The sequence below is a fragment of the Giraffa tippelskirchi genome, chromosome 4 (genome assembly GCF_054371585.1).
Source record: "Giraffa tippelskirchi isolate mGirTip1 chromosome 4, T2T-mGirTip1v1.2.pri, whole genome shotgun sequence".
In the NCBI taxonomy this organism is placed as follows: Eukaryota; Metazoa; Chordata; class Mammalia; order Artiodactyla; family Giraffidae; genus Giraffa; species Giraffa tippelskirchi.
The window spans coordinates 71,608,823-71,633,244 of NC_137278.1; the positions used below are offsets into that span (position 1 = coordinate 71,608,823).

Here is a 24,422-nt window from a genome sequence, read left to right on the forward strand (position 1 = left end):
TTAACTTTTTAAAATGTATTTTCTGTGTACTAACCATACATTAAACACCACAGTGAAAAATCTAGGTACCTGGGCTACTTCCCAACGTGGTGGTTTAGTCACTAAGTCATGTCCGTCTCTTGCGACCCCATGGACTGTACCCTGCCAGGCTCCTCTGTCCATGGGATTCTCCAGGCAAAAATACTGGAGTGGGTTGCCATTTCCTTTTCCAGGGTATCTCCCCAAACCAGGAATCAAACCCAGGTCTCTTGCATTGCAAGCAGATTTTTTACCTGCTGAGCTACAAGGGAAGCCCTACTTCCAATAGTCCTTAATAAATGCCCTGCCCTCTCTTTCTGTTCCTACTCCAATAGCCACCAAAAGGAAAAGAGAGAGGGGAAAGAAACCAAAAGCCATGCAGAGATATAGAGTAAAAAGTCAGGACTCAGAATCATATGCTAAGAAGCAAATGAAATGCCTTTCAACAAGCATATTCTTAGGAGCACACAGCAAGTGAAAACTGACCAAAGTTTAAAAACAGACCTTCAGTCTGTAAGTTTCTCCTGAACAAAACAGGATTTATAATGAGTACTCTCAACATAAAAATGCACAGGAGGGTGGAAAACCAGTACAGTATTTCTAGGAACTTTACACCTTTGTTTCCTCAGTCTCTTCATGCTTGGGCTCTAACAAGTGCAGTATTTTGTTAAATGCCTCTGAATAGCATCTCTGAACTGATAAAATTCATACACCTGCCTTAAATCAGTATAATGTATTTTTGGCTAAAGTTCTGCACACAAGGGTTTCTCATCAGTACTTTGTTTACCTTCAGGAAAGAAGCAGATGGGAAAAGCAGAAGGCAGTAAGCTGCGTACTTTAACTAAGCCAAATGCTACTGAGCCTTTATCTGGGGTTTATTAGCCTTGGCAGTATTTGTTTAAATCTCATTCAGGCAGATCTCAGAAAAGGGATGAAGCTTATTTATGTTCTTTTTCAAGTCTCACCTTTCATGACATCATGGAATCCATGAAGAGCAGCTCCAACATTTGTTAACACAGAACTGTAGTTTGTCCGAAGGAGTCCATCTGGCTCTGTACCTAGGAAACCAAGACCACAGACCTAAGCATTGTCCAAGAAGACTTCACCTGAAAAACTGAGCCCATCATCTTCTCTCCACCCTTGGGAAGAGAATCAGTACCACTTGTGGCATGTTGAAAAAAATGGCTCTCAAAATTCCTGCAGACACATTCAGACAGAATGGTGATGATTACAGACACCTAAACTGATCTGCAGCGGCAGCGGCGCAGCACTGGAGCGACTGTGAGGAGATACTTCGCGTCCAAGGGCAGAGATATAATGGTCATCAGAGGTAAATTCATCCATTCCAGTCTATTTTAGTTCACTGATTCCTAAAATGGCAACGTTCACTCTTGCCATTTCCTGTTTGACCACTTCTAATTTGCCTTGATTCATGGACCTAACATTCTAGATTCCTATGCAATATTGCTCTTTACAGCATTGGACTTTGCTTCTATCACCAGTCACATCCACAAGTGGGTGTTGCTTTGGCTCTGTCTCTTCATTCTTTCTGGAGTTACGTCTCCACTGATCTCCAGTAACATGTTGGGCACCAAGTGACCTGGGGAGTTCATCTTTCAGTGTCCTATCTTTTTGCCTTTCCATACTGTTTATGGGGTTCTCTAGGCAAGAATACTGAAGTGGTTTGCCATTCCCTTCTCCAGTGAACCACATTTTGTCAGAATTCTCCACCATGACCCATATGTCTTGGGTGGCCCTACATGGCATAGTTTCATAGTTTCACTGATTTAGACAAGACTGTGGACCACGTGATCAGATCAGTTAGTTTTCTGTGATTGTGGTTTTCAGTCTGTCTGTCCTCTGATAGAGAAGGATAAGAGGCTATAGAAGCTTCCTGATGGGAGAGACTGACTGAGGGGGAAACTGGGTCTTGTTCTGATGGGCAGGGCCATGCTCAGTAAACCTATAATTCAATTTTCTGTTAATGGGTGGGGCTGTGTTCTCTCCCTGTTATTTACCTGGGGGCAAACTATGGTAGAGGTAATAAAGATAATGGTGACCTCCTTCAAAAAGTCCCTTGCAGGCACTGCTACACTCAGTGCCCCTAACCTGCAGCAGGCACCGCCAACCACTGCCGACCCACGCCTCCACCAGAGACTCATGGATTCTCCAGGGCAAGTCTGGGTCAGTCTCTTGTGGGGTCACTGTTCCTTTCTCCTGGGTCCTGGTGCACACAAGGTTTTGTTTGTGCCCTCCAAGAGTCTATTTCCCAGTCCTGTGTAAGTTCTGGCAGCTCTATGGTGGGGTTAATGGCAACCTCTTCCAAGAAGGCTTATGCCATACCCAAGTCTGCTGCATCCAGAGCCCCTGACCCTGCAGCAGTCCAGTGCTGACCCCGTACCTCCTCAGGAGACACTCAAACACAGTTCTGTCTCAGTCTCTTTGTGGTCTCTGGGTCCTGGTACACACAAGGTATGTTTGAGCCCTCTGAGCATCTCTGGCAGATAGGGGGTTTGATCTAAACATGATTTTGCCCCTCCTACCATCTTGCTGGGGCTTCTCTGCCCTTTAGTTCAGTCACTGTCATGTCCAACCCTTTGCGACCCCATGGACCACAGCATGCCAGGCCTCCCTGTCCATCACCAACTCCCAGAGTTTACTTAAACTCATCTCCATTGAGTCGGTGATTCCATGCAACCATCTCTTCCTCTGTCGTGCCCTTCTCCTCCCGCCTTCAATCTTTCCTAGCTTCAGGGTCTTTTCCAGTGAGTCAATTCTTCGCATCAGATGGCTAGAGTATTGGAGTTTCAGCTTCAGCATCTGTCCTTCCAATGAATATTCAGGACTGATTTCCTTTAGGATGGACTGGTTGGATCTCCTTGCAGTCCAAGGGACTCTCGAGAGTCTTCTCCAACACCACAGTTCAAAAGCATCAATTCTTCAGTGCTCAGCTTTCTTTATAGTCCAACTCTCACATCCATACATGATTACTGGAAAAACCATAGGTTTGACTAGACGGACTTCTGTTGGCAAAGTAATGTCCCTGCTTTTGAATATGCTGTCTAGGTTGGTCATAACTTTTCTTCCAAGGAGTAAACGTCTTTTAATTTCATGGCTGCAGTCACCATCTGCAGTTATTTTGGAGCCCCAAAAATAAAGTCTGTCACTGTTTGCACTGTTTCCCCATCCACTGGCCATAAAGTGATGGGACCAGATGCCATGATATTAGTTTTCTGAATGTTGATCTTTAAGCCAACTTTTTCACTCTCACTCATGAGATACTCCACGTCCAAGGTCAGAGAAGCCTCAGCAAGATGGTAGGCGCTGGAGCAGTGGCCGCACAGCACTGGAGCAGCTGTGAGAAGATACCCCACGTCCAAGGGCAAAGGAGAAGCCCCTGCAAGATGGTAGGAGGGGCGAGTTCGCATGTGGAATCAAACCCCATTCCTGCTAGTGATGCTCAGAGGGCTCAAACAAGCCTTGTGTGCACCAGGACCCAGAGACCACACAGAGACTGAGACAGAACTGTGTTTGAGTGTCTCCTGAGGAGATATGGATCAGCAGTGGGCTGCCGCAGGGGCAGGGGCTCTGGGTGCAGCAGACTTGGGTATAGCATAAGTCCTCTTGGAGGAGGTCACCATTAACCCCTCCATAGAGCTGCCAGAACTTACACAGGACTGGGAAATAGACTCTTGGAGGGCACAAACAAAACCTTGTGTGCACCAGGACCCAGGAGAAAGGAGCAGTGACCCCACAAGAGACTGACCCAGACTTGCCCGGGGGTATCCAGGGGTCTCCAGCGGAGGTGTGGGTTGGCGGTGCCCTGCTGCATGGTTAGGGGCACTGAATGCAGCAGTGCCTGCATGGGACCTTTTGAAGGAGGTCACCATTATCTTCATTACCTCTACCATAGTTTGGCCTCAGGTTATACAACAGGGAGGGAATACAGTCCTACCCATCAACAGAAAATTGGGTTAAAGATTTACTGAGCATGACCCTGCCCATCAGAACAAGACCCAGTTTCCCCCTCAGTCAGTCTCTCCCATCAGAAAGCTTCCATAAGCCTCTTATCCTTCTCTATCAGAGGGCAGACAGACTGAAAACCACAATCACAGAAAACTAACCAATCTGATCACATGGTCCACAGTTTTGTCTAAATCAGTGAAACTATGAGCCATGCCATATAGGGCCACCCAAGATGGACAGGTCATGGTGGAGAGTTCTGACAAAATGTGGTTCACTGGAGAAGGGAATGGCAAACCACTTCAGTATTCTTGCCTAGAGAACCCCATAAACAGTATGGAAAGGCAAAAAGATAGGACACTGAAAGATGAACTCCCCAGGTCACTTGGTGCCCAACATGTTACTGGAGATCAGTGGAGACGTAACTCCAGAAAGAATGAAGAGACAGAGCCAAAGCAACACCCACTTGTGGATGTGACTGGTGATAGAAGCAAAGTCCAATGCTGTAAAGAGCAATATTGCATAGGAATCTAGAATGTTAGGTCCATGAATCAAGGCAAATTGGAAGTGGTCAAACAGGAGATGGCAAGAGTGAATGGCAACATTTTAGGAATCAGTGAACTAAAATAGACTGGAATGGATGAATTTAACTCAGATGACCATTATATCCACTACTGTAGGCAAGAATCCCTTAGAAAAAAAATCGAGTAGCCATCACAGTCAACAAAAGAGTCTGAAATGCAGTTCTTGGATGCAATCTAAAAAACGACAGAATGATCTGTTTGTTTCCAAGGCAAACCATTCAATATCACTGTAATCCAAGTTTACATCCCTACCAGTAATGGTGAAGAACCTGAAGTTGAACAGTTCTATGAAGACCAAAAAGACTTTCTAGAACTAACATCCAAAAAAGATCTCCTTTTCATTACAGGGGACTGGAATTCAAAAGTAAGAGTGAAGAAATACTTGGAGTAAATGGCAAATTTGGCCTTGGAGTACAGAATGAAGCAGAGCAAAGGCTAATAGAGTTTTGTCAAGAGAATGCACTGGTCACAGCAAAAACCCTCTTCCAATGACACAAGAGAAGGCTCTACACATGGACATTACCAGATGGTCAATACCAAAATCAGATTGATTATATTCTTTGCAGCCAAAAATGGAGAAGCTCTATACAGTCACCAAAAACAAGACCAAGAGATGACTGTGGCGCAGATCATGAACTCCTATTGCCAAATTCAGACTTCAATTGAAGAAAGTAGGGAAAATCACCAGACCATTTAGGTAAGACCTAAATCAAATCACTTACGATTATACAGTGGAAGTGACAAATAGATTCAAGGGATTAGATCTGATAAGAGTGCCTGCAGAACTATGGACGGAGGTTCATGACACTGTGCTGGAGGGAGTGATCAAGACCATCCCCAAGAAAAAGAAATGCAAAAAGGCAAAATGGTTGTCTGAGGAGGCCTTTCAAAGAGCTGTAAAAAGAAGGGAAGCCAAATGCAAAGGAGAAAAGAAAAGATATACCCATTTGAATACAAAGTTCCAAAGAACAGCTAGGAGAGATAAGAAAGCCTTCTTCACTGATCAATGCAAAGAGGAAAACAATACAATGGGAAAGACGAGAGATCTCTTCAAGAAAATTAGAGATACCAAGGGAACATTTCATGCAAAGATGGGCATAATAAAGGAAAGAAATGGTATGGACCTAACAGAAGCAGATGTTAAGAAGAGGTGGCAAGAATACACAGAAGAACTGTACAAAAAACATCTTCTAGTTTGATCACTCACCTAGAGCCAGACATCCTGGAATGCAAAGTCAAGTGGGCAAAGCTAGTGGAGATAATGGAATTCTAATTGAGCTATTTCAAATCCTAAAAGATGATGCTGTAAAAGTGCTGCACTCAATATGCCAGCAAATTTGGAAAACTGAGTAGTGGCCACAGGACTGGAAAAGGTCAGTTTTCATTCCAATCCCAGAGAAAGGCAATGCCAAAGAATGCTCAAACTATGAGTGCACAACTGCACTCATCTCACACACTAGCAAAGTAATGCTCAATATCCTCCAAGCCAGGCTTCAACAGTACATGAACCGTGAACTTCCAGGGATGTAGAAAAGGCAGAGGAACCAGAGATCAAATTGCCAACATCTGTTGGATCACAGAAAAAGCAAGAGAGTTCCAGAAAAACATCTACTTCTGCTTTATTGACTACACCAAAGCCTTTGACTGTGTGGATCACGACAAACTGTGGAAAATTCTGAAAGAGATGGGAATACCAGACCACCTGACCTGCCTCTTGAGAAATCTGTATGCAGGTCAAGAAGCAACGGTTAGAACTGGACATGGAACAACAGACTAGTTTCAAATCGGGAAAGGAGTACATCAAGGCTGCATATTGTCACCCTGCTTATTTAACTTCTATGCAGAGTACATCATGAGAAATACTGGACTGGATAAAGCACGAGTTGGAATCAAAACTGCCGGGAGAAATACCAATAACCTCAGATATGCAGATGACACCACCCTTATGGCAGAAAGTGAAGAAGAATTAAAGAGCCTCTTGAGGAAAGTGAAAGACGAAAGTGAAGTTGGCTTAAAACTCAACATTCAGAAAACGAAGATCATGGCATCTGGTCCCATCACTTCATGGGAAATAGATGGGGAAACAGTGGAAACAGTGACACTTTATTTTGGGGACTCGAAAATCACTGCAGATTCTGACTGCAGCCATGAAATTAAAAGATGCTTGCTCCTTGGAAGAAAAGTTATGACCAACCTAGACTGCATATTGGAAAGCAGAGACATTACTTTGCCAACAAAGATCCGTCTAGTGAAAGCTTTAGTTTTTCCAGTAGTCATGTACAGATGTGAGAGTTGGACTATAAAGAAAGCTGAATACCAAAGAATTGATATTTTTGAACTGTGGTGTTGGAGAAGACTCTTGAGAGTTCCTGGGACAGCAAGGGGATCCAACCAGTCCATCCTAAAGGAAATCTGTCCTGAATATTCATTGGAAGTACTGATGCTGAAGCTGAAACTCCAATACTCTGGCCACCTGATGTGAAGAACTGACTCATTTGAAAAGACCCTGATGCTGGGAAAGATTGAAGGCGGGCGGAGAAGGGGACGAGAGAGCGAGATGGTTGCATGGCATCAGCGACTCAATGGACATGAGTTTGAGGAAGCTCCAGGAATTGATGATGGACAGGAAGGCGTGGCGTGCTGTAGTCCATGGAGTCACAAAGCCTCCGACACAACTGAGCAACTGAACTGAACTGAAACGGATTTGCGTCCCCCATGTCCACAGTTAGTAATGGTTAAGAATCAAAATTAAATTGCTAGGCAGATTATGTCTTTCATGATTTTCTATGAAATGAAAAGTCTTTGTGAATTTCACCTGCTACTACAGAACACATTTCTCATTTTGTTCTTTTCCCTACATATTACTGTTTGCTGAACATCACTAAAAACACTATTATTCAAACATCATAATTCTAATTCCAGCATGACAGCATAAGCAAGCTCCACATATCCACTCTCCAGCCCAACTGATGAAAATTATTTAAAAACAACCACTTAAAACTCTGGACCGTGAACTTCCAGATGTTCAAGCTGGTTTTAGAAAAGGCAGAGGAACCAGAGATCAAATTGCCAATATCCGCTGGATCATCGAAAAAGCAAGAGAGTTCCAGAAAAACATCTATTTCTGCTTTATTGACTATGCCAAAGCCTTTGACTGTGTGGATCACAATAAACTGTGGAAAATTCTGAAAGAGATGGGAATACCAGACCACCTGACCAGCCTCTTGAGAAACCTGTATACAGGTCAGGAAGCAACAGTTAGAACTGGACATGGAACAACAGACTGGTTCCAAATAGGAAAAGGAGTACGTCAAGGCTGTATATTGTCACCCTGCTTATTTAACTTATATGCAGAGTACATCATGAGAAACGCTGGGCTGGAAGAAACACAAGCTGGAATCAAGATTGCCGGGAGAAATATCAATACCCTCAGATATGCGGATGACACCACCCTTATGGCAGAAAGTGAAGAAGAACTAAAGAGCCTCTTGATGAAGGTGAAGGAGGAGAGTGAAAAAGTTGGCTTAAAGCTCAACGTTCAGAAAAATAAGATCATGGCATCTGGTCCCATCACTTCATGGGAAATAGATGGGGAAAGAGTGGAAACAGTGTCAGACTTTATTTTTTTGGGCTACAAAATCACTGCTGATGGTGATTGCAGCCATGAAATTAAAAGACGCTTACTCCTTGGAAGGAAGGTTATGGCCAACCTAGATAGCATATTTAAAAGCAGAGACATTACTTTGCCAACAAAAGTCCGTCTAGTCAAGGCTATGGTTTTTCCAGTGGTCATGTATGGATGTGAGAGTTGGACTGTGAAGAAAGCTGAGCGCTGAAGAATTGATGCTTTTGAACTGTGGTGTTGGAGAAGACTCTTGACAGTCCCTTGGACTGCAAGGAGATCCAATCAGTCCATCCTAAAAGAGATCAATCCTGGGTGTTCATTGGAAGGACTGATGTTGAAGCTGAAACTCCAATACTTTGGCCACCTCATGCGAAGGGTTGACTCGTTGGAAAAGACCCTAATGCTGGGTCGGATTGGGGGCGGAAGGAGAAGGGGACGACAGAGGATGAGATGGTTGGATGGCATAGCCGACTCGATGGACATGGGTTTGGGTGGACTCCGGGAGTTGGTGATGGACAGAGAGGCCTGGCATGCTGCAATTCATGGGGTCGCAGAGAGTCGGACACGACTGAGCAACTGAACTGAACTGAAAACTCTGGAAATTATCCTAAGAGCATCTAGCTAATGAAGAAACAGTTACTCAGGAAAATCTGTATCTATTAAGTGACAACAGCAACAATCTGAACCAGAACCCACTCCCTCCCCACTGGCCCAGTCAGTGAGCTAGAAACCCCAGTCCAGAGAGTGCAGCAAAGAACACCAGACTCCCTCACCCCTAATTCAGTAGAGAGCCGCATTCCTTATCCTGCTCTCAGCTCCCTGTTGCTGAGGCTAAATTCTAGTTAAGTATGACTCAGGGGTGGGGGTTCTCTTCTTTCACCCAGCCCTGACTTGTGGGATGCTGAGAATCTGTGTCCATGAACACCCTGGCCCCAGCTCAGTAACAGGAGTTCCACGCTGAAAGAGGCAAGTAGAGGCGATGGGGGGCTGCTACCCTCTCCATGGAGTACTCAGCTATACATACAGGGATGTCACTCTAAGAGAAGTACATCATTGTCCTCACCCCCAGCACAGAACTATGGCTCAGAGATTTAACCCAAGGGAGAAACAGTTATTTAAACAGAAAACTCTGAATCTCTTCCCAAAGGAATTGACTTTATTCACAACAGACTATGGAGAAGTTCAAGCCTAAAGGTACCCTCAAAAATAATGGCACCTGTGCTGAAGGTAATGAGGAGGAAATTGGTAGGTTCATTGGAGATATAGGGTAAACAGACAATGATGATCAACCAATTTTTAACAAGGGTGCCAAGACCATTCAATATGGAAGAAACAGTCTTTTCAATAAATGGTACTGAGACAACTGGAAAGTCACATGCAAAAGATGAAGCTGGACCTTTACCTCACACTATATACAAAAATGGACTCAAAATGGATCAAAGACCTAAATGTAAGAGCTAAAAGTACAAAACAAAAGAAAACCTAAAGGTGGGCAAGAACCCCTTAGAAGAAACGGAGTAGCCCTCATAGTCAACAAGAGTTCAAAATGCAGTACTTGCATGCAGGCTCAAAAGTGACAGAATGATCTCAGTTCGTTTTCAAGACAAACCATTCAACATCCCAGTAATCCATGTCTATGCCCCAACCACTAATGCCAAAGAAGCTGAACGGTTCCATGAAGACCTACAAGACCTTCTAGAACTAACACCAAAAAAAGATGTTCTTTTCTTCATAGAGGACTGGAATGCAAAAGTAGGAAGTCAAGAGACACCTGGAGTAACAAGCAAGTTTGGCCTTGGAGTACAAAACGATACCCGGAGTAATAGGCAAATTTGGCCTTGGAGTACAAAATGAAGCAGGGCAAAGGCTAATAGGGTTTTGCCAAGAGAATACACTGGTCATAGTAAACACCCTCTTCCAACAACGCAAGAGAGGACTCTACACACGGACATCATCAGATGGTCAAAACTGAAATCAGATTGATTATATTCTTTGCAGCCAAAGATGGAGAAGATCTATACAGTCAGCAAAAACAAGACCTAGAGCTGACTATGACTCAGATCATCAGCTCCTTATAGTAAAATTCAGGCTCAAATTGTAGAAAGCAGGAAAAACCACTAGGCCACTCAGGTACGACCTAAATCAAATCCCTTATGATTACACAGTGGAGATGATTAACAGATTCAAGGGATTAGATCTGGTCAACAGAGTGCCTGAAGAACTATGGAAGGAAGTTTGTAACACTGTACATGAGGCAGTAACCAAAACCATCCCCAAGAAAAAGAACACAAGCAGGAAAAATGGTTGTCTGAGGAGGCCTTACAAATAGCTGAGAAAAGAAGAGGAGCAAAAAGCAAAGTAGAAAGGGAAAGATATAACCAACTGAATCCACAGTTCCAGAGAATAGCAAGGAGAGATAAGAGAGCCTTCTAAGCAATGATGAACCTACACAGCATATTAAAAAGCACAGATATTACTTTGCCAACAAAGGTCTGCATAGTCAAAGCTATGGTTTTTCCAATAGTCATGTACAGATACAAGAGCTAAACCATAAAGAAGGTTGAACACCAAAGCACTGATGCTTTCGAACCGTAGTGCTAGAGAAGACTCTTGAGAGAGTTCTCTGGACAACGAGGAGATCAAACCAGTCAATCCTAAAGGAAATCAACACTGAATATTCACTGGAAGGACTGATGCTGAAGCTGAAACTCCAATACTTTGGCCACCTGATGTGAAAAGTCGACCCCCTGGAAAAGACCCCGATGCTGGGCAAGAGGAGAAGGGGGAGACCGAGGATGAGATGGTTAGATGGCATCATCGACACAATGGACATGAGTTTGAGCAAACTCTGGGAGACAGTGAAGGACAAGGAAGCCTGGCGTGCTGCAGTCCATGGGATCACAACACGACTGAGTGACTGAACAACAAGTCTTAGTCACTAGACCACCGGGGACGTCCCTGTACATTCTTAATTTAAGTCACACATTTACCTTCATTTTATATGTGGGAAAACAGAAGCAGAAAAGTAAAGCGATTTGCCCAAGGCCATAAATGTACAAAGGGCTGCATGATATGAATTCAAGTTTTTCTGGCCCCAGATCCTAGGCTCTTCTCACTCAAACATGGCAAACCACCTCCCTTCTCCAATTTCTCGTACTCTAAGTTCTTCACATTGAACCATGAGTAACAAAGACACTTACTGGGCAAGGCAAGAAGAGCAATGTAAGTCTGCAGCTTCTCAAACACAGCTGTCATCTTTTTCATGTCCTGGGACAGCTCTAGATTCCTGGCTCGTAATGCAGATGTGCAAAGGGAAGCTTCACATTCTTCTTCTAGGCTAGGAATGGGCAGATTTTATAAAAGTGAGCATCCCGAATGATTTTCAATCAGCTATAAGAAACTACCTAAATTCTCAAACATCTATAACTGAAGAGAGAATGTACCAAAAAAAGAAACTTGAGCTCACTGACAAAGTTGCATTTTGTTATACCATCATGTACACACTGGCTTCCTGCAATGCCAATGCAGCAAAAGACAACTAAATGGAAGAAAAGGTGCCCACTGTCTTCCATCCTGAGAGCAGCACAAAAATGCTTCCCTTTAAAATATTTTCAGGAGAAAAATATTTCATAGGCTGAATTTCTAAAGAGAATTAAACAGGAACTGGGAGAGAGAATCAATAAGAAACCTTTTTCAGTGAGTCGTTGTTTAGTCACTAACTCATGTCCAACTCTTTGTGACCCCATAAACTGTAGCCCACGAGGCTCCTCTGTCTGTAGGATTTCCCAGGCAAGAATATTGTTGTGGGTTGTCATTTCCTTCTCCAGGGGACCTTCCTGACCCACGGATTGAACCCATCTCCTGTATTAGCAGGCGGATTCTTTATCACTGAGCCACCAGGGAAATGTATGTAATTTCAAAAGTCAGACAGATTGGAAAAACCAATCTATAAGCACAATACAAAAGTAAATGCTTAACATTAATAAAATATAATCATTTTCCATTTTAAATGGTGCTTGGGAAAACTTAATTATAAGGTTAAAAAACTATGTAGACTCTTAAGAGTACTTATTAAAATGTGCAATAATCAAGTAAAATGCTTTATACACAAAGCTAGAAAAATTATTAGCACAAGAATGATATGCTTGTGATGTGATATCAAGAATCATATCCATTCCCTTGACCTTGACACTTCTGCTCTATTTATTTATAGCAGACAGCTTCATTCAATACTAAACCTGTTTACTACTAATGAACATGTCATCTTGCCAACTAGAGTGGTATTTAAACTAATGGCAAAAAAAAATTGCCTAAAATACATGAAAATCTGATAAGGTAGGGCTGAAAGCATATGGGACAGAACATTCCCAAGAATAGGAATCTTAGATCAAGAAAGGGCTTACCCAGTGTTTCTAAAAATGTAATAGTGAAAAAATAAATTAAGATAAAATAAAAATGCATTAACTCTTTCAAGTAGTAAATACCACTTTTACAATGGTTCTTACACTCTTTTAAACATAAGCCAAATCAATAAAGTATATTCAATTCAGTGTTAAACTTTCAGAGTCAATTTTCAGAAAAACTTCAATTATACTGAACTAAAACATTTAAGGATCTGAAAGAAACTATAATTCACAATTATGAGGTCATAATTCCCTGATTCCTAAAATTCTGTCATGTGCACAAATCATAGAATTCAGTTACTGAAATACCTTGTTAGGTTAGAATTAGGAAATAAGATGGTTCTTAACATATATAAATTTTTTAATAATAAAATTTCATATTTTAAAAAAGCTAAAATCTACTATACTTTATAAGAACTAAAAAACTATAATTACATGTATATTTTCACTATCTGTAAGCTTTTCATCTATGTCTTCCCTAAACCTTATTATGCAATCTACTATAATACCTATGGGCTTCCCAGGTAGCTCAGCGGTAAAGAATCTGCCTGGCAACGCAGGAGACAGGTTCAACCCCTGGGTCGGGAAGATGCCCTAGAGAAGGAAATGGCAACACACTCCAGTATTCTTGCCTAGAGAATCCCCAAGGACAGAGAAGCCTGTCGGGCTACAGTCCATAGGGTTGCAAAGAGTCAGTCATGACTTAGGGAATAAATAACAACAATAATAATACATATCAATAATAGTACATATATGTTCTTATTTCTCTTATTTCCAGTTGTATTATTCTTTGCTTTTTTTTAAAGACTAAATCTTAGGATGAAAAGATTTAGATGAATCAGGAGTCTTCGTAGTTTTAGATCAAAAGTATCAAAATGTACAATCAGTAGTCTCAAATTTCCAGTTATATAAATTATTTTCTCTTGCCTTTTCAGGAATGTTTAAGATGGAATATTTAAGGTTACTAAATGACTCATCCTATGAGGGATGGAGGATGTACACAGTTTTTATTTTATAACTTAAATCACCAATAATAAAAACAGCATACTATTTAAAAGAAACCTAAGGATCACAGATTCAAATATAGAGGTTAAATATTATTATCCCCATCTAGATGTTTTCAGTAAAAGGATAACAAATACCCAAAACTGAAATATTTCCTTTAATAAATGTGTCATTCACAATCACTAAAAATACTGGTTCAGGTTGCATTACATGGTTATAGCACTAACCACAGTTCAAAACTATTGAAGAAACTCTAGCTGAGAAACTACAATTCAGTTTTTTTAAATATAAGTTTGTGCTGCTCAAGCCATGATTTTCCTTTTCACAAACATCCAAATTGGTTGCGGTGCAAAAAGGTCAGGCAGAGCACAAGAGGCACAGGTTGTTACTTTATTAACTCCAGCACAGCTCAGATGATACCTCACAATTCCCCAAGCTCCCTGGCCTAGAGCAGTACCTTTTTAATTGATAAGGAAGAATCTTCCTAAGAAAACATATGTAAGAGGTTAAATGCTCTGAAAAAGTTTTCAATTTCACAGTTGTCTCCTGGAAAAGAAAAACAATTTCAAGATTAATAATTTTGTTTGAAAAAGAAGCACTCCCACTTCTAGAAGTAAAACAGAAGACAATTACCAGGACGGTCACAGTATCCTCAGTAATACTTTCAAATAAATGAAGCATTCCTTCCTCAAGAGGGCGGACGTAGGATGCATTTTCATGAAGATACTGTGAGAACTAAATAGAAGGGGAAGAACTCTGAGTTAAATCACTGGAAAATAAAGGATAGCAAAACATCTGTAAATGGACCCATTGAGTTAATTCTTAATTCTTTTGCAAACTTTTTTTTGGGAAATTTGACTTTTACACAAAGTTCCCCTCTAACAATCCCAGATACTAAACCCAAGAGCCCATTCCATGGCAAAGTGACAAACCAGCAGACGAATGACATAATTAACAACCAGGCATGAGGCAAGTGGGAGGGGATGCTATTAACAATACACCACCAATAGGCCTTCTTCCTGAACAAACCACTTCTTCATGGGGTGCCAGTTAAGATAAAAAAAAAGATTTGATATTTGAGTCAAAACTCTAGGACAGATTTTTGTGTTACATAACTCATTTTTTAAAAACAAGACTTTTGAGTACAGCTTATATTCATTGCATACAATGTTCAAGGTTAACACATTCTAGGAATGTAACTATCATCAAAATGAGAATATAAAACCTTTTATAACTGTCATGGATACTGTAATACTTATGAAGAACTAATTCAGTATGAAGGACAGATTCAGAAAAAGATCCCCCAGGCATTGAGACAATTGAGTATACAAATGTAAAGTCTCATTTCGCAGAAATATGATTCAACTAGTCCAACTGCAAACTACACAGATATATGGCCCTGGGAAACTCAGTCTCTCTGGGCTGTTAAATAAGTTGAACTCTAAGCTCAGGTATAAAAGTCTACTTTATGATGTTATGAACAAGTCTAAATGCTTTGGTCATCTTTTAACAAATGGTTACTGAATCTTCAATAATAGAGACTTAATAGAAAAGTCACAGAGAGTCTTTCAGAGATAAAAGTACCAAAGGTAAAATACTGAGAAAAATATGAATTCTTCAGAGTAATGAAATATTTCCATTATGATTAACATATTTGATTCTCACTGTGTGAGCATAATAGGGTAACAAGCTAAGCAAAATAATGGTGGGAATTCCCTGGCAGTCCAGTGGTTAAGATGCAGTGCTTTCACTGCTGGGGCCCAGGTTCAATCCTTAGTTGGGAAACTAAGATCCCACAAGCTGCATGGTATGGCCAAAAAAGGCCCCAAAAACAAAAAAATGAAAATAAAATAATGGACAAAGAAAACCAGTGGGGGAAAAATGCTTTTATATTATAGGAAGTGTAAAAGAAAATATAACTGCCTTAAAATGCTACAGTTCCATTTTCCTTACCCAGGTCATCTGAAAGCTTTTTCCCACGGTGATATTAAAGAGCATTTCAAAGATTCAAAGTTTAATTTTTATGAACTTCAAAAGGTTTGTGGTGAAAAGTTTTGTAGGGAAAAAACACCTACCCTACTTCTCTCCTCCTATGCAAACCATGCTCATTTTTCAAAGCCCAGTTAAATCACCAAAGAGTCTCCCAAATACTGCCACCAATAGCAATCTCCCCTCTTCGATGACGTCATATTCACTCACTGCCCAGACCACTTATTCACACTTAGGTCTTCTAACATATCCCTCACTATTTCATTTCTTAAGAATCTCCATGTTTACCCTATTTCTTGATGGTAAAGATTATGACTTAGAGTTTCTCCCCATGTCCTCTACAGTTCTTGGCTGAAGCACAGAAGTAGTCTAATAAATAGCAAGTCTCCAGATTTGTTCAGGGCAGACAAAAGGTATCCTGAGTTAAACGTACCTTCTGATTCAATGGAGATATTGTGTCAATGGCAGAATCAATAGGAAAAATCTGAATCCTCTGTTCTGTATAGGTGTGGAAGTTCAGAAGAGCCTTGACAAGATCTTGAACAAAAGCCAGGGCCTGCCCAACAATATCCCGCATCTTCAGCTTTATAATGAAAAAGATACAGTTAAAGTCAACTATCAGGTTATTACTCCCAAACAACTTTATTAAGTCTGCTTTTAGAGAAAACATTTGAACTCTAAAATAATTATTCCTTAATTTAAATTCCTTTGCTCCCACTTATATTTTAATACTACCATCTAAGTAAATTAGAAAGCTGTCCATTTTGGCTAATATACCTCTTCCACTCAACCTAAAGTGCAAAGCCTACCAACCTAAAAGAAAGGTATGACAAAAATCAGTGCATCCCACAATTCACTCTAATGTTATAAGACAAGAGACAGCAAAAATCTGTATTATTTATAGATTCAAAAAATAGTGTGTTTCACAGTTTTTTTAAATGTATGAGAAAAGAAAGTAAAAGATAATGCAATGGTTTGGCACACTAAGTTCAGATCAGTCGCTCAGTCGTGTCCGACTCTTTGTGACCCCATGAACTACAGCATGCCAGGCCTCCCTGTCCATCACCAACTCCCTGAGTCCACCCAAACCCATGTCCATCGAGTCGGTGATGCCATCCAGCCATCTCATCCTCTGTCATCCCCTTCTCCTCCTGCCCTTGATCTTTCCCAGCATCAGGGTCTTTTCCAATGAGTCAGCTCTTCGCATCAGATGGCCAAAGTATTGGAGTTTCAGCTTCAACATTAGTCCTTCCAATGAACACCCAGGACTGATCTCCTTTAGGATGGACTGGGTGGATCTCCTTGCAGTCCAAGGGACTCTCAAGAGTCTTCTCCAACACCACAGTTCAAAAGCATCAATTTTTCGGCGCTCAGCTTTCTTTATAGTCCAACTCTTACATCCATACATGACCACTGGAAAAACCATAGCCTTGACTAGATAGAGGCCCAAACAACTAACTGGTGTTTCTGAAAAGTTTGACATGCACATTATTGAAAATAAAAACTTCATCTTTACCTGATGTCTCCTATTGTGGACTGGAACATTCAGAGCATTATATTGGCTATATTCTACAAAACAAAAACGGATGTACATTAAGTCATTTTTACATTTACAGAAAAAGAACTTAACTGAGAAATACTAAATGCTCACTCCATTTGCCAGCTCATCTCCACTCAGCCCCTTCCCTTTCTGATCATTAGGGTACACTCTGCAAAGGCTTCTTTGTACTCTATAACCCTCATTCCCACCATTCCCAACAGAGGGGCTCATCCATCCCAACTGGGTCAATATCAGCTTCTCTCCCCAGCTCTAGACTTTTATTTACAAATGTGCACACCAGCAGGTAAAGAGATGCACACCAATCAGTTAGACTATTAAGCCACATCCAAGTTAACCCTCTCATCTCTCCTGTAAATCTGCTCCCCATCTGCCTCTCTGATCTGTCAACTGCACCACGTCTTTTCCCCACACTGCCTGCTCTGCCTTGCCTCCTTGCATCTCCTGACATCTCAGGTTCCAGCCCCCATCCCAGCACACCAGGACTATCACTGCAACAGCATCAGTCTCCTTCTCCCATTCCAGTGTAGTCTACACTCTGTTGCCAGATTAACCAAGTGAGTGCGCAAATCTCATCAAGACATTTCCAGGGCTTCCCTGGTGGCTCAGTGGTAAAGAATCCACCTGCCAATGCAGGAGACATAGGTTCGACCCCTAATCCAGAAGAATCCCACATGCCTCGGAGCAACTAAGCCCACACAGCTCAACTGCTGAGCCTATGCTCTAGAGCCTGGGAGAAGCAACTAAGCCCATGTGCCGCAGCTAGCGCCTGTGCACCCTAGAGCCTGTGCTCTGCAACAAGAGAAGCCACTGCAATGAGAAGCCCTCACACCGCAACTAGAGAGTAGCCCCCACTCACCACAACTAGAGAAAAGCGCATGCAGCAATAAAGAGCAAGCATAGCCAAATGTAAGTAAATAATTTTTTTTTTAAAAGGGACATTTCTAAAATCTTCTCCAACAACCTTCTGCCTTGTGAATGAAGTCCCAAGTCCTCTGCCCAGAACTTGAGGGTCCAGCCCCACCCACCCTTTCAGAACTTACCCATCATTGGCCTCCACATCCCATCCACTCTAGCCTCCAGTCATACTTAACTAATTACTACTGTCAGGCCCTGACAGCACCTTTATCCTACACACCACACTCCATGCAATTCCCTGGCTGGTTCTCCCTCACCTCTCTGACCAATAAAACCTACTTTCACATCTTGGCCCAGCTCAAAGCACACTTCTTCCAGAACGCTTCCCCAAACAACCCCACGAGCAGTTACCCTTCCTCTGAAACCCCAAGAAGTTCTTCATGGAATAACTTAGCTTATATTTCAGATATTTCTCTATCTTATCTTCCCCCTACTGGACTATAAATTCCTTGAGGGTAGAGATTTTTGTCTTATACATTTTTGCATATTCTATACAAAATTTAGACCTTCAGCAAATAATCTCTAAATACTTCAGAACTAAAAGTAGTTACTCTACTTGTGACATGATAAGGACCTAAAACAGGGTGACAACTAGTACTGGAAAAGAAAGGATAAACCCAAAGAGATTCAGACGGAAATGATTAGAACCTGATGACTAAGGAATAAAGAGCAAATGAAATGCCAAGGATTCAAGTCTAGTGGATCAAAGTATGCTGAGGCTATTTACATTAATGTAGAAAGCAGTAACAGGTGTTGTTTTCAGAGGAATTTAGTGATATGAAAATGACATATGCTGATTTCAGTTTTAGAGCAAACTGCTATTTTTCTTTTTCTTTGTCTTTTCTTCCCTCTTTTTTTAGGTCTTTCCTAAGAAAAATTGAGAAGTCGAAAATTAATTTCAATCATATAATTGTAAAAAAGAAAATGTATACTACATTGAATTTAAGTTTCAAACAACTGTTTTCTTTGTCTTTAAGATTTTGACTTAATATCTGGGCTTCCCTGGTGGCTCAGAAAGTAAAGAATCTGTTGCAGTGCAAGAGACCTGGGTCAGGAAGATTCCCCTGGAGAAGGGAATGGCTACCCACTCCAGTATTCTTGCCTGGTGAGTTCAATGGACAGAGGAGCCTGGTGGGCTACAGTCCATGGGGTTGTAAAGAGTCGAACACGACAAAGTGACTAACACTTTCAAACACATACACGCAAGTCAATTTTTTTTTAAGTTCTCTTTGGTGCTCTTGGTTATGTATATTACCAGATCCTCCCCAGGATGAGGGGGAAGCAGGCATACCCAAGTCAGCTCTGGAACTATCACTGCGCATTGTCCAAAGGGCTGAAAATATCTGACAGAGAAGATTCACCTCCCACCGATCCCACTACTCCTCTTCCGCCTTGCCGTTCATTGTGATCAGCTTTTCTTGAACAAGTATTCAGGTACTTTATGTGTACAGGCTGGTTTTCACGTTGGGATATGTTAAATACATGCAATTGAAAAATGTAGCTTTGGGCTTTTTCCAAGAAGACTAGCTTCAGAATAGTTATGTGACAACTTAAAATCTCCCTATGAGACATGAGGGCCAAAGCTGATCAAAAGGACAAAAAGAAAGCAACCATCTGTTGGGTGAGTGAGATTTTCAGCCAAGTACATTAGAAACTATTTTAATAAGATGGCTATCCTAAAGAGGTTCAGAGTTGCAAATAATGGAAAACCATACATAATACCTACTTGTATCATTAAAAGGTACTTTCTCATTGATGATTGATAAAGATTCCTCTAATCTACTTGACAAATCTTCATGAAGATTCTTTAACTGTAACTGACTGAAAGAAAAAACAAAAAAACCATATGATCAACAGACAGTGGATCAACATTTGCATGTTACCTCAATAGCTGGTATCAGCCTTTCAGACTGACAGGCTTACCTGACATCTGTATACCCTTGGTAGTAGACAGTTGTTTAAAAAAAAATAATGAAGATAAGAAAAATACTAAGCCTTGATTTTAAAGACCTTGAGACTCCCGCTGAATAACTAGAAGTTTCAAAGAATTTATCACAGTCCCACTATCTTATACAATTTTAAGTTTATTTCCCAAAGCTCAAAATTATCTTAGAGCCATTTCAAACTCACAGATTTTCTCTTTACAACACAAGTATTTGTTCAAGTATAACGGTAAAAGGTTTTAAAGTATTATAGCAGATTTTTTCCTTGAGCTCAAAATCTGATCATTTTTGGTTTTGATTCAATTAAGAGTATAGGTACATCATGCATTTTCAGTACAACTAAATTGAAGAAATTCACTTGATTGATCCTATCAAAACCTAAAATGTGTCACTTATCAAATAAATGTTGGTGCATGCTCTTACCATCCAGAGATAAGTAATATTTTAACAGGTAAATATCTCCAGATTAGATTACACAACCTCATTTTATTTAAAAGGTACCATTTCATTAAAATGTTGGGCTTCCCTGGCGGCTCAGCAGTAAAGAAACTGCCACATGCCGGAGACACAGGAGATGTGAGTTCAATCCCTGAGTCAGGAAGATCCCCTGGAGAAGGAAATGGCAAACCACTCCAGTATTCTCACCTGGGAAATCCCATGGATGGAGGAGCCTGGCAGGCTACAGTCCCTGGGGTCTCAAAGAGTTAGACACGACTTAGCAACTAAACATTAAAAGGCTGACACCACGATCATCAGTCAGTTTTCATGCCTGGGACTATGAGAAGACTGTCTCTTTAGAGTAGTCTGCCACAGAAAGCACCCAGTCCTCAGTACAGCAGCCCCAGAATGCCATCTGCCACAGGCCAGAACATCTGCAGGCTGAGGACTGCTGCATAAGCCACTCTACCAAGAATTCTTAAGGTCCCAGAGATAAAATAACTGAAAAGGCCCCTAGAAATGACCTACTTCTGTCTCACTGCAAATGTGAGAAAATTGAGACCGAGAAACTACTAAACCAAAATTCAGGTCTTCTGATTCTCACTTCAGGGCCCCTTGGAATTCACATTTCCACATACCATTCTTCTGTCCGAAGTCGACATTCCTTGGCCTCCTTTTCTAGAGTCTGAGATTTTACCTAAATTTTAGAAGGAAAAGAAAAGCATAGCACAGGGAACTCTACTCAATAGTCTGTAATAACTTATATGGGGAAAAATATCTGAAAAAGAATGAATATATGTATATGCATAACTGAATCACTTTGCTGAACACTTGAAACTAATACAACATTGTCTATCAACTATACTCCAATAGCATTTTTAAAAATAAAAAATAAACTATGCCAAACTATATTGCTTGGCTTTCCATTTTGAAATCCTGAAGGTGGTGAGAAATTTTTTCTACTCTTTTTCTTTTTGGTTTTCCCCTATAAATTTTATATAGCTATTTATTTGAAACTGTGTTCTATTTGCTAGAAATGTGGTATGACAACCACTATTAACCAAAATATATGCATATTTGTCTGTGAGAAAAAAAGAAAAGCAGATGAATCAGGCCACAGATGACAACACGCTGAGTAGACACTGTAGGCTGCAGTCCCGCCTTGAGTGGCGAGCTTCTGTTCTCCAAAGCAGGCAGACCATTTATAAAAGCCCAGACTATTTCTGAACAAGCTCTCACCAACAGCAGGGCTTACCTCTAGTTTAGCCTTGTCGTTCTGCAGTTTCTCGATGGTCTCCATGTATTTCCGCGTCAGGCCATCGACCACGGCTTGGTGCTGAGCCGCCTCCGTTTCCAGAGTGGACAGCCGACTCCTCAGCTCTGCTTCCACGTGCTTGTGCTTCTCATCAGCTTCAAAAAACTGAAAAGAAAAGATCACGTTTTCTTCTCACAACCTCCTCATATACACAAGTGAAGAGAAAACAATGGCAGTGACTAATCATTGAGTGACTTCCATAAGGTTCCATACGCTCAGTGTGCGAAACGGCACAGGCAAGAGCTCAGTGGACCCTCCCAGTAGGTCAGAGGCAGTGTTACTTGCAGACCCTCCTTTACAGATGAGAACCTGAAGCTTCAAGGGGCTACCTGTCAACTGTTTCACAGGCACAAATAGACTTCAAAGCCTACATTTCCTTCCCTATCCTATCTCATGGATTTCTATTTCAAACTACCTCTGACACACGGAGAACTAACTCAACTGACCAGTTGAGCACAACTCTTGCTATACTGTTATGCAAACTTCTACAATTAAATAATCAAAACTCAAACAAGTGTTACTCCTGTATCAGGTAAAGCTCCTTTCCTTAATGAGAATCCTAGCCTATCCCTTCTCCAACAGAACTTCCTGACCCAAGAACTGAACCGGGGTCTCCTGCATTGCAGGTGGATTCTTTACCAACTGAGCTATCAGTGAAGCCCAATGAGAATTCAACAGTAATTAAGAATTATGACTACTTCACACAAAATTCATGAGGTCAAAAGTTCATTTTGTAAACATTTTCAAACACTAAGAATGAAAATTTATTTTCCACTGTTTGATTATGCTCACCATTTCACACAAGAAAAATCAGGAGGCACAGTTGAATACACTATACTGACTCTTAAAATATGTTGACTGGTTTGGAGCAACATTGATTACTCAACATTCCATAAATATCTGAAGGCATGCCATGAGTGAAGCCCTGTTCTGAGGCTGGGCAGAAAAAACTGGCACGGTCTGTACCCTAGTGAGACCTTATACACTAAAAGGAAAAGAGACAAAAACCAACTCAACTGTCACAAATTAAAATGGTAAGCCCCATCTAAATAATCCATCTAAACATGTCCTATATAAGAGTCACCATTATACTTCTGTATCTTAACTTATAAAGTTATTCAGCTGTCCTCTGAACAAGTGCATATTCAAAGCACACATCTGTATTAAAATGTGAGATCTTAGAAATGAACGAACGACAGTGACATATGTACCCACCAACCACAGGAAACGTTAAAACACCTACCCACATACAAATACTCTATCATGCGTTGTTTTTTCCACATGCCAGATCATATAACCCATCTTTCAATTCATACAGAAAAATAGAAGATTTTCTCACTTGTATATGCAACCTTTCATTCTCTTCTATCTTCTTTTGCAGGTCTTCATCAAAGACACTCTTCTGCTCTTGACTCAACTGAGAAGAAGATTCTCCACTTTTCTGATGGAAAGAATAAGTTATGTCCACATAACTTTCATCCTTTAGAGAAACATCCTAAGGTACACAGATTCTCTATCACCTTAGTAGCTTGTCTCTTCTACGTGTTCACCTCTGTCAAACAATCCTGCAAAAGGTATACAACCATCATTTAACTTTTCCTATGGGACATAAGTTGGAAATGCAAATACTGCAATGAGCAGAAAAGCTTAAAAGAGAGAAAAAAAAAAGAACAGATAAGGCTCACTATTCTTTGCAGATGAATTTGGGAGTAGTTCTGCTGGAAGACAGAGTAGATCCAGAAAGTTAGCAACATAAATGTGTTAATAAATATCATTTCAACAATTGATCTCCCAGTTTAAAAAATGACAGTTTTAGCAATTCCATGAGTCTGAGTTGTTAAACTCCTTTAAGAAATTAACAGCATTCACAAAACTACATTTATACACAAGTTCACATACATTTCTAATGTAAAAAAATACAAGATAAAGCTGTTACAAATAAATAGAAGGAAAAAGCACAAAGACTATGAAAAATACCTTCCTTTTGCCTTTATACCAATATTAACTTTTTCTACATAGAAGAATAGCACTATTTAAGAGCCAATAATGATCATTTGTTTTCATGGAATACACACAGAAATGACACTATTCAAGGGACAGCCTAACAATGAAACTGTTCAGACATCAGTCACCACTCTCCTCTGCCTTTCGTATACTTCACTCCTCACTTAAAATGAAGTCACTTACTGATCCAACATGAACCCACGATTAGAAAGCCCTCTGAAAAAGGAGCAGCTATGTAATAATCAAATACATAAACACCAAATGTGAACACAAGATGTACATTCACACAAGGAACACTGCTGAATGACATATTCTGGTTGCTCAGCAATTCCAAATTTGGAAAGTTTTTATTAAAACTAATTCAGAAGTAATTACACCTAAATCTTCTAAAACATCCCTGAGAGAAGATCTCACTAACCTGGCGATGAAATACAGATGGCTATTTCCCCTCCCCAAGCATCTTCCAGAATTTCCACAGCGTGTGCATTTTGACAAAGTTTTCCAAGCGATTCCGATACATATCGGTTTTGCACTCTCTGTTCCTCTCTCTGTTCCAATTTCAAGGTAAAAAGGAAGTGGTCATACCAGAGATGGCAAGAGTGAACATCGACATTTTAGTAATCAGTGAACTAAAATGGACTGGAATGGGTGAATTTAAC

At 40.8% G+C, this 24,422-nt stretch overlaps 1 protein-coding gene across 8 annotated transcripts in view; it reads right to left on the bottom strand.

Annotated features, from left to right (window-relative positions):
• The window catches only part of PPP1R21 (protein phosphatase 1 regulatory subunit 21), a 71,694-nt gene that overhangs the window by 23,208 nt on the left and 24,064 nt on the right, over window positions 1-24,422 (bottom strand). For 7 of the 8 annotated variants that reach the window (XR_014083050.1, XR_014083051.1, XM_081593744.1 and 4 more), the window contains exons 4-13: window positions 23,099-23,200; window positions 21,700-21,864; window positions 21,083-21,141; window positions 19,790-19,884; window positions 17,104-17,156; window positions 16,021-16,170; window positions 14,232-14,333; window positions 14,056-14,144; window positions 11,391-11,527; window positions 984-1,076 (exon numbers count right to left, since the gene is read on the bottom strand). Coding sequence is in view for 6 of the 8 variants with exons in the window: in XM_081593744.1 (XP_081449870.1) it covers window positions 984-1,076; window positions 11,391-11,527; window positions 14,056-14,144; window positions 14,232-14,333; window positions 16,021-16,170; window positions 17,104-17,156; window positions 19,790-19,884; window positions 21,083-21,141; window positions 21,700-21,864; window positions 23,099-23,200 (1,045 nt within the window). In the remaining 2 variants the exon portion in view is untranslated. Of the gene's footprint in view, window positions 1-983; window positions 1,099-11,361; window positions 11,528-14,055; window positions 14,145-14,231; window positions 14,334-16,020; window positions 16,171-17,103; window positions 17,157-19,789; window positions 19,885-21,082; window positions 21,142-21,699; window positions 21,865-23,098; window positions 23,201-24,422 lie in introns of all 8 variants that reach the window. The other variant, XM_081593745.1, reaches the window with a different exon arrangement.